General features: G+C 53.5%; 1 protein-coding gene across 2 annotated transcripts in view; it reads left to right on the plus strand.

Moving 5' to 3' along the window:
- The window catches only part of VANGL2 (VANGL planar cell polarity protein 2), a 43,422-nt gene extending 35,701 nt beyond the window's left edge, over nt 1-7,721 (plus strand). For both annotated transcript variants that reach the window (XM_054010730.1, XM_054010731.1), the window contains exons 7-9: nt 642-777; nt 1,213-1,444; nt 2,264-7,721. In XM_054010730.1, coding sequence (XP_053866705.1) covers nt 642-777; nt 1,213-1,444; nt 2,264-2,524 — 629 coding nt within the window. In that variant the 3' untranslated portion in view covers nt 2,525-7,721. The remainder of the gene's footprint in view (nt 1-641; nt 778-1,212; nt 1,445-2,263) is intronic.
- The last annotated feature ends 3,116 nt before the right edge of the window (nt 7,722-10,837 follow it).

Below are 10,837 nucleotides of genomic sequence, written 5' to 3' on the forward strand. Positions count from 1 at the left end.
ACCTCACGTGAACTGGTTTAAGTGCGTCTACAATAGGAGGCTCACACCTGATTAACTAGAGCCGTGTCATTAAACGGGTACAGTTTTCTGACTGTAGACAAGGCTTTGGAGCAGGAGGGTGGGATTTTCAGTAGCCTGTTAATATTTGATGTGTTTGAAGGTAGTTCCACCTAGAAACCTGGGCAATGGGCACGTGTCTCTTCCCCCCCGCCCGCCATGCCATTCAGATCTAGATCTGAACAGGGGGTTGGATCCAGGGGTCTGGTGCCCAGCCAGGCTGCAGTGTTGATGAACAAAAGCTGCAGAGACTTAAAACCCAGCGGGTGTCTTCCCCTCCTCCGGCTGCAGCGTGAGTGCACAGCCGCTCGCTGTGGCCTGGTGAGCTCGTTGCACAGGTGCAAGCCAGGAGGGGCTGAGCACAAGATGCCGGGGTGCTATAAAGTTGGGGCGCTCCCGGGTTTTGGAGACAGCCCGGGTGATGGGCGTGAGCGGGTGCTGCTTGCCAACGGCTCTAGAAATCTCAGCATGATGCTGCATGACGTGCCCTCTCCCCTGCCTGCGTTAGTGGCTAGTTCCAGCGGCAGAGGCGCGAGTGTAACTTCTCCCCCTGTGTCTAACCCCCCCACTCCTTCCCCTTCCAGAAAACACGACGAACAACTCGACAGGCCAGTCTCGGGCCGTTATCGCCGCGGCCGCCCGGAGGCGCGACAACAGCCACAACGAGTACTACTACGAGGAGGCCGAGCACGAGCGCAGGGTGCGGAAGCGCCGCGCCAGGTACGGGAGTCAATGCGGGGGTGCAGTGCCCCCTAGTGGTGGAGAGGAGGCAGGGCTGGGCTGGGGTGACCGTGAAGGGGCTTCTGACCTGAGGCTGCTGGACCCAGACAAACGCTGCAGTTCCTCCGGCAGTGCGGCTCTCGGCTTGGGAGACAGAGAGACCGACTGTATTAGCATGGGCTGCACATCCTGCCTGGCCGGGGAAGCTCCCCCTAAGCTTCTTTGGCCCACCGCGGGTCAAATCCCCCTAGAGTCCTCACAGGTTGGGCCGTGATTGGGGATTGAACCCAGGACTTTGGGTCTATAAGCAAGGTTACCGCTCGCTGAGGTAGAGGACGGGTTGGGCCAGTTTGGGGCAGATGCAGACTCCGGAGCCCCTGCAGAGGCTCCGAAGCGGAGCCAGCTGGGTCACCACCGCTGCCTTCCTCCCGCCAGGCTGGTGGTGGCCGTGGAGGAAGCCTTCACCCACATCAAGCGGCTGCAGGAGGAGGACCAGAAGAACCCGCGGGAGATCATGGACCCGCGAGAAGCTGCCCAGGCCATCTTCGCCTCCATGGCCCGGGCCATGCAGAAGTACCTGCGCACCACCAAGCAGCAGCCCTACCACACCATGGAGAGCATCCTACAGCACCTGCAGTTCTGCATCACCCACGACATGACTCCCAAGGTAGGTAGGCGGGGGTGGGGTGGGGGGCGGAAGGGATAGGCTGAGGAGCTCGGAGGCCGATGGGGGAAGCCCCAGTTCCCGTGGGCCAGCCCGAACTCACTCCTGCTCCCTAGACCTGCAGTCCACCCCCGGAGACTTTTCTCCAGTGAGAATTACTTCTGCAGGTTCATGGTCAGACCATGAAACCAGAATCCGCGTTAAACATGGATTCTGAGCCATTGCCCAGCACCCCTTTTCTCCTCCTCCCCATCTTGGCTGGCTCGGGGGTTGAGGGTCCGTCCATCTCTGAGGTAGCTGAGCTTTGGGCGAGAAGTCCAGCAGCCGAAAACGCTGGTCCTGTCTACACCTTAGGGCTGTATTTCAGAGCCTGTTGCTCCAGTGTCTTCAGCGCTGATAGACACCATATGAAGTCCCAAGGCTATATTGTGGTTCAACACAACCGCGCAGCAGCTTTGTTTCCCAGCATAGCCGTGCATCAGCCATGTAGGCCAGTCCATCCTTACCGGGTTTGTACCAGTGCATGCTGGGAAGATCTGGCCAGCTATCCCATACTACCTTAGCCTCTAGCCCCTGGGGGCAGAGAGAATCGTGGGTGTTTTTTGCATGGTGCTGTGCACCTTGGGAGAGCTGGGAATGCGGTTGGAAGGGGCCCTACCTACAGTCAGAACCCTGGATACAGTCGTGATGGAGCTGGTGGGTTTCTATGGCGATGTTGCAAGGCCTCCTTCCGGCCTGACCCACCAGGTAGCCAATGGTGCCTCACCAAAGACCAACTATCCATTGAGAAACGCCCCTCCTGTCTCTTCTCCTGTCCCCCAGGCCTTCCTCGAGAGGTACCTGAGCGCTGGGCCCACCATCCAGTACCACAAGGACCGCTGGCTGGCCAAGCAGTGGACGCTGGTCAGCGAGGAGCCGGTGACCAACGGCCTGAAGGACGGGGTAGTCTTCGTCCTCAAGCGCCAAGACTTCAGCCTGGTGGTGAGCACAAAGAAGATCCCCTTCTTCAAGCTCTCAGAGGAGTTTGTGGACCCCAAGTCACATAAGTTCGTCATGAGGCTGCAGTCGGAGACCTCGGTGTGAACTGCAAAGGGGGCTAGGTTATGGACTCATGCCTGAGGAGGAGCGAGTTGCATCCAGGACTCTCCCTTTTTTGACCGGAGCTTAGAGAGACCATCATGCAGGGAGAGCCTTGTGGGAACCTCCCAGAACCAGCGTGCATGCCCTAGGGCTCCGTCTCCTCTCTCTGCCCTCTTCCATCTCTGCTTGCCCCCCATTTGGGGGTCGGGGGCAGAGCCCTTTCCCCTTCCTGTCTCTGCTGTCTCCAAAACCCAGATTCTTGTAGCAATCTCCCAGGAGGTCGGAAGGCGTGTCGCGCGAAGGCTGGCGTTTTAGCAGGAAGAAGATCCCTCATTTGGTGCCAAAACTCAAGGGCTACTTCTGTTCCCTCCTTCACCAGCGTCTCCAAATGCGGCTGGGTCCGAGGAACCGTCTGTTTCCTTTTTTGTATTACTATCCTGATTCTGGCCTTTTTTACAACTTCCCCGGATGTTTGGAGTGTGTTTTTTAAATCCCCACGTGCGAGGGTTTTGGAGCATTTGCAAGCGTCCCTCCAGTATCGTGGCTGCTATCGAAATCTCCCTGCTCCACCTGCAGGCAGGAAAAGACGAACCAACGATGCCGACTCTGGTATCGGAACCTCCTCTTTGGCTCTTCTCTGGGGTTTTCCAGCTCAGTTTTTTAACAACGACGAGAAGACTAGTTTTAAACAGTTTTTTTAAATAGCGATTTTTTTTTCCGTGTGTGCTGATCTCTGTGCTTTGTAATGGAATCCTGTGTTTTTTGTAAATAGCAACTCAAACTGGCCCAGTTCCGCTTCCTTGACTAACTGGGTCCAATTCCTCCTTTACAGCAAGGGCATCTTTACCCCCCTCCGGCAGTGTAAGGGGGCCTTAAAGCGGATGTCAAGTAGGGTTACGCTGCTGGAGTGGCATAAAGGGGCCTTTGTGTCCAGGAGAATCAGGCCCCCCGATGATAAGGTTGGTGAATGTGCTGAATTGCAGGAGTTGAGCAGAATGACTCATCCTCCTTGCGCTTTTCTCTGTCTGGAGGCTCAGCTTTGGTTTAGCTGTTGGGATTTATAGGAAAAACCGCCCCAAATCTCTCCCAGGCCCTAGTACTCCTCCCCAGCCTCAGGCAAGTAAAGCAACTGTGACTTGCTTTTGTTAAAGGTCATGACTCAGCAAGGTACGTGCCGAATGTTATCTCTCTAAGGTACTTACATGGCCCCCATCACCACGGCATTTGGGGGGCTCACAGCACTCCGTGCGGCCGGGCAGTGCTGTTGTCCCCGTTCTGCAGCTCAGTGGAATTTGTGGCGGTGAAGGGGCTCAAACCCAGATCTCACAGGCCCAGTGGTCTAACCACTGTCCCATCCTTCCTCTGACCCCCCAGCGGGTGTAACCTAGCATAGGGCCATTAACTAATGGCGCTTTGCTGATTTACACCCGCTGAGATTCTGGCCCGCGGATGTAAATGGAACTGTTCTTGTGCTGGAAGTCAGGCGTGTGCTTTAACGGCCTTGCTGGTTCAGGGCCTATCATCACACGCACGTTTGGTGCGAAAACAGCCCCTCCGGCCGTGCGCCCGTATCTGCCGGCTTTACGGATGCAAACAAGTCATTGCTCCCATGAACCCTGCAGTGGCGCGCGTCGGACCGAGCTGGGTTCTGTTTTTCCTCCTGTACCGTCCACAGAGCCTGACGACCGCATCTCTGGCCTTGGTTCTCGGTGCGCCGAGCCTCGCACGGTCCCTCGCACCAGTGCACAGCCCAGTGTAAAAGGCTCCCCCTCTTGATCTGGCAGTGTTTTGCCCTCCCTTTGTACCGCTGACCCAGGGCACTGGAGAATCGGGTTCTTTTGTCTCCACGGCTGGTGCGAGAAGGGGACAAAAATGCAGAGATTGCAGCTGGTTCCCGGGGCTGGCCTCAGCTAATGAAATCCAGCTCTTGGCTTGGTTACAAACTGAGCTGGTCGGATCTAGAGACAAAGGCCTCCAGGTCCATTTCTCTTACTCACCCTTTGTAGATTGAATTAGTTTCAACACGCCAGCTGGCCCCCTGCACAAACAGGGCTCTTGTCCACGGAACAGGGCTAAAGCCAAGTCACTTGACTTAAAAATAATTTTTGCTTCCTCCTGGCAAACTTTGTCCTGGTCTCCCCCTTTCGTTTTGTTTCTGGAGCAGCGTTGCTGGGCATCAAGGGCCCGATCCGGCTCCTGCGGGAGTCTCCGGGGCCCAATTCCTGACCTTCCTGCCCCTTTACGCCAGCCCAAAGCGAGCACGTGAGATGCAGCCGTTCTGATCCGCTGGCATCTTGCACCTGACTTTGCCCATGCCTCAGTGACCAGGGCCCAGACCCTGCCGGCTCCTACGCACACGCTGAGCTTTGTGTCCCGTTGGGCCTGCTCCTCTGCGGCGCCCAGTGCGGTCATGAACGCGGGTCGCTCGTGCAAAGCGAGTGCAAACCAGAACGGTCGTGCGTTCACACCTGCGTCGCACTGGTGCAGCGAAGGGCTGACCCTGTGCCTGTCAGCATCCATGGCAACGCTCCCAATGACTTCAATGGAGCAGGCCTGGAATGCACCAGACACAGGGTGACTGAGAAGTGGGCACAAGGGGACTGCTCACATGCACAAGTGTCAGGATCCGAGCAAGGCAGGGTGCAAGGCTGCGGAGGATCAGGTCCAGCGGGAGCACGGGGGGTGTCTCTCCCAAGGCCCCAAAGATTCATTCCTTCTTCCCTCCCGTGTCCTCTGGAGCCTGGAATCAGAAACCTGCAATTCGTTACCGTGCCCCGGCCTCCCACTTTGTACCAAGTCTCCCCACTCAGCTGGTGCGTGTGTCTAGAACTCCCCACCCAGTGGATACTAGAACTGTCCGTCCGTCTTTGCCATGGGCCTGTATGAATTCTGCCTATGCCAACTTCAGTGCTGGGGAGAGGCCTGGGCTAGGCCTGCCATCCCCAACTGCAAGTGGCAACTTTACGATGGGCCCCTCGCTTGGCGGGTTTTCGTCTGACGTTTGTTTGTTTGTTTTTTAAGTCAAACCGACACGAAGTCTTTTTGGTTACAAATACCTCACGGGTTTTCTACTGGGTCCTTTCTACCGTCTGTGCCGTTGTGGTTGTGTGTGTTCGGTGTGAGGAGAACACCGGGGCTGTGTGAGGGTACTCAGAAACGGCGGGTCGCTGTCGAGGTTGGGGGGGGGGGTTGTAGGGCTCGCCAATTTCGTCACTGTGATTTTTTTTTTTTTTTAAGCACTAAAGTTATTAAAGGACTGTGACTTGTGGGGGCATGAGGGGAAATTGACACTATTTTGCTCTTGAAGTCAGATCTGTGGTTAATGTTTTTCCTTTTATTTTTAAAAGTAGGGGTCCCCCCCCCCCCCCCATGCTGTTGCTCAGAGGTTTACAATCGTGGTAACTCCCTATCTTTCTAACAGCCTCTGGGATGTCAACTGCCTTTCTGAGCTCAACTCCTCCAGGCTAGCCCCCCAGCTCGTGCCAGTTGCCGTAACATCTGTCCAGCAGTCCGCCTATCAGTCAGAGGGTGTTGTTTTGCCACCCATCACCGTAGTGTCTGGGCACCTTCCACATAAGATCAATAGCAAAGTCCCTAGTGGATTTCATGGCCCTTTTCGGGGTCAAAATTTGGCTTGGGGGTAGGTTGAGCCCAGCTGGGGATCTGGGTCTCCAAGTCTGTACAAAGATACTCTGCTCTCCTCACTCTCCTGTTCTCTCACTGTTCTTTGACTTAATTAGCACCAGGTTCACCATGCGGTCCAAGTTCACCCTATGCTGAGGTCCGTGCCCCACTAAACCCCCACTAAACCCTAAAACAGCGTTGATGGGACATCACTGGTGCAACTGCTCTGTGCACGACCTTCTGCACAGCAGGGGAACTCCATCCCCTCTCTCTCTTCTCGATTCCCAGCATCCTCTTTGCTTACCGCCCGGGTCCGATTTTGATCTTGGTTACACTGGTGTAAATCTGGAGTCACTCTGGATTTGCACAAGTGCAGCTGAGACCAGTCTGACTGTCTTTAGTCTTCCAGGGCTTTTAACCCTTTGTTTCTATCTCCCATTCCACCTTGCTTTGGATCTCTGTACCTTGGCCTTTCCATCACCACACCAAGCTGCCAGCTTCCCCATCCCTCCCTGCTGGGTCATCCCCCAAGATGAGTTCCCCTCCCTTTGCCTGGCTCCATTAGTGTCTTGCCTCATGTCCTCTCGACTTCATTTGCTTCCATCCTTCGGGCCAGATTCCGATCCCAGTAACACTCATGTGGAGTCCCGTGAGGAGGGTCCCTGGAGAGACTCTGGCTTGACACCAGTTTCACTGAAATCAGAAACCGGCCTCCAGCTTCACCTCCAGAGTCCGATATCCGTGTCACAGCACAGAGGGCAGTGAAGTGACTCTGGTTTTACACTTGTTTAACCACGATCAGAATCTAGGGCCTGATTCCTCATTGCCCTGCGCCTAGCTTTACACCAATGCATAGCAGGTGTCCGCGACGAGACCAAGCGCAGGCCCACCGAGAATCAGTGCCCATCGCTCCAATCTCTCAGATCCCTTAACATCCTCCACCTTCCCCTAGAAACCAAAGCCCTTCGCTGAAAACCCTCCGCTTCAGTATTCCAAGGACAAGAGGAACCAGCTAAAACATCTGGATCATTGAAGATGCTTCATGCAAACATCTGCTTCCATTACTGCTGCCTTCCACCATCAGGGTGATTACTTTACTTTCACCATTTCTTCTGCTCCAGATGATCTGTTAATGTCTCCTTTCCTGATCCTCCAGGGGGATCTTTCGCCGACATTGCTTTACGGATCAGTCACCGTCGCTGTGATCATCTTGTCATGTTTCCATGTGCACATTTACAGGGGTAGATTTTTTTTTTTAAGTTCCCCCCAAAAAATAAAATAAATACAGACTCTTCAGTGGAGTGAGATTGTAAATGTAGAGGTTTTAGGGGGGTTGTTTTTCCACTCTGAGTTTAGGGGGAAAAAGGTTTTGGGGGTTTTTTGTTTTGTTTTGTTTTTTACAGAGCTGATACCTTGTGCATGCGTGTAGAAAATTGTAAAATGTAAAATTGTTTTTTAATATATAAAAAGTTTGTTTTTACAGTTTGCAGTGAATCTAAGCATTATGGCCATGTTAGGAACTTCGGGTTTTTTTTCATAAATATAGGAACTAAAACTGTACAAATTTTTTTTTATATAAAATAAACACATTTGACATTTTCCTTTTCCTTCTTTTGCCTGTGACTTTGTTACTAAATTGAGACATAGAGATTTCTCTACGCTGGTGTTTTCAGTCTGTACCATACCAGTGCCAATATGGGAAGGGTGGCATGGTCCAGCCAGGCAGCATGACCTAATGGTTAGAGCACTAGACTGGAACTCTCTTTCCAGCTTTGATGCTGGATAACCTTGGGCCAGTCAGTTCCCCTCTCCGTGCCTCAGTTTCCCCATCTGTAAAACAGGGCTGATAATGCCAATAGAAGAAAATTCTGGCAGGGCTATTAAACCGCATGCTTCAGGGCATAAGCTAGTCTAACTATTTAGCAGTCAGGAGGGAACCTATCATGGGGGGCAGAGTACCTCACCTCTGCCTAGAGTGACATTTCTTCCACCTTCCTCTGAAGCAGCTGGTGCTGGACCACTGTCCAAGATGGCATACTGGGATAGATGGACCATGATGGGTCTGATTCAGTCCGGCAGTTCCTAGGTCCTAAGCAAGAGAGCTCCTCCCCTCTCTTCCTACGGGAGCCCATTTCCCAGGTAAAGATCTCATTGTCCGCATAAACGCTGGTGGTGTCAGCTCTGTGGGATGTAAACTCTGATTCTCAGCTGCTGCGGTGCTGCAGATGTTGCCATTGGGCTGGGCTGGACACAGGCAGAGGCGAGGGTAACAGTGTTTCCCCCAGTATTCTTGGTTCCTGTACATTACGCCTGTTTGTTTTTACAACCACCAGCTGTGGGTTTGGGTGTGTGCGTAGTGGGGGAGGAGGTGGGGTGATGGAGGGAAGTTGCTTTTTCCTCTAAGCTCACTCTGTGATCACGGGCTATGCACGCTTTTTCCAGCGAGTGCAAAGAATCTCAGAACAGACTGCTGGGGGTGGGGGGAGATGGATCATGTGACCACCACAGAGCATTTCTTCAAACACTGAACAGGAAACTTTATCCCAGTAAGGGAAAATGCATTCTCCTTCTGGCTGCACTGTGGAGTTTCTGCCCTATAACCTTCCCCGCTCTTGCCAGACTTCCTGTCACAATTTTAAAGAACCAGGACACGATCACAGAAGGCCAGCTTCTCATTTACAAGACCTTGGCTACACACACAAGTAAACTGTTTTAACTACACTGGTATAATGAAAACTGTACAAGCCGTAGTGTGGATGCAGTTACATCCGTCTAGCTTATTGCCATAAATGTGCCAGGCCTGGCCTTCACTGAGGTGTTAGCTACAGGGGAGTGGTGCTTAAACTCTACCGGGTACAGCAGGGGGTGGGTTGGAGCTCAAATGCTACCTAGTTTGTAGACACTGCTGCTACTGTCTGTGCTCTGTGCAGCGTGAGTGGTGGTTGTGCCACGGGTCTCACTCAAACCAGGCTAACTGCAGGGGCGTTAACGGTGCCATGAAGACAAGCTAAGTGTCGGGTGGGCGGGGGTGGGTGGGGATAGTGTAATTGAGAATCAGGTCGTTTGGGGTGTAGTTAGTTTCACTGGTTCCCTGGTATAGCCACAAAGACCCAGATCCTAAAATAAGAACATGCGATCGGCCGCACTCGGTCAGACCAATGGTCCATCTAGCCCAGTGTCCTGTCTCTGACAGTGCCCAGTGCCAGGTGCTTCCGAGGGAATGAGCAGAACAGGGCGATGATCCAGCCCCTGTCGTCCAGTCCCAGCATCTGGCAGTCAGAGGTTTAGGCACAATGAGAGTTAGGACTCAAGAAGCTCACACCCTTGCCCCAGTTCGGAGCCTCAGTGACTTGGCTCAGTCTCCTGGCGCAGAGCGGTCCACCTACACAGAGCGGCTCCCCTAGTCAGTTTCCCTTGGTGTGTGAACCAACCTACCCAGAGCGGGGAAAGAACCGCTTGAAAAATAGGAAAATGTGATTGTAGAAAACATGCCAGTTAGCCAGGGCGGGGGTAGCTCGAGCTACTTTTAATCGGTTTCTGCCTGGACTGGATTCCAAGCCACTGTTTTCCCTCCAGATTTGTCCCCTAATTTAAAGGTTCCACTCCCTCTGTGACCGACGGGAATGTTGTCGTGACAAGGGAAGACAAGAAGATATTTAACTAAAAGGGGAAACTAGGAAGGTGTGTGTGTGGGGGGGGGGAGTGAAAAGATGACGAGGGAGGGGTTTGGAGTCTTCTGGACGCCTCCCTGAGCACTGCGTGGCACTGGAAACATCCTGTATTTTCTCCCTTTTCCCCCAGTGCTGGCTCATTCCAGGAGGTCTCAGACGCCCTTCCCACCCAGTCGGCCTGTGCCGATGGCCAGTGTCCCCCTTGGTGGATCATTCTGAGCAATGTTAGTCTGTGACACGCCTCGAGCTGCACGTCCGAAGCCCTTGCCCATCGTTGCTCCACTCCCCTGGGGCCTTTATGAGTAAAGCCAGTTAATTCGCTAATTAAGCTCCATTAAGGCAGATGCAGAGGATATGTTTGAGATGAGACCATGGGGCAGAAATCTAATTGATGGAGAGCTTGCATCACGGAGCATGTTTTTCCCTCTCTGGTGGAGTCTCCCCCGTCGTTCTGCATTATTTTTTTCCATTGCACCTTTGTTGTTTGTTCCCTGGGAACTTTGCCACCTACTCTCGGACCTGGTGTCATTCTTCAAGGGCGACTCTGACTGCGAGGCTCCTAGGCGGACAAAGCACTTAACTGGGCCTTGGCAGACCTGAGGTCCAGTCCCAGCTCTGCCTGAGACACACTGTGTATCGTTAGGCAAGTCGTTTCCTCTCTGCGTGCTTCTGTTTCCCCAGCTTGGAGCTCTCCAGCGGAGTAATGGGGATTTCCACCAGCTGGGGATCTGGCCCTAGGACTGTTGATTACAGAGCAGTTGAATGGGGAAGGGGACTGGAGTCAAGAGGGAAACTAGAGGCCAGAAGGCTCAATGTAATTGGAAGAAAGGAGAGATGACAGTGAACATGTGATGACAGGAATCTGCCCCAAGAGGGGGCTCCAACCAAAAAAAGAAAGCACATGGTCTCTGCACCCCATACTGGAGCCAGCCGTTAGGGGTCGGGCACCACTCAGGCAGCAGCCCAGAGCTGCAATTTCTGGGGGAAATATTTGAGCCAAATCAGAGGGAATTGGAGATTT

The sequence above is a fragment of the Malaclemys terrapin genome, chromosome 21 (assembly GCF_027887155.1).
Source record: "Malaclemys terrapin pileata isolate rMalTer1 chromosome 21, rMalTer1.hap1, whole genome shotgun sequence".
Lineage (NCBI taxonomy): Eukaryota > Metazoa > Chordata > Testudines > Emydidae > Malaclemys > Malaclemys terrapin.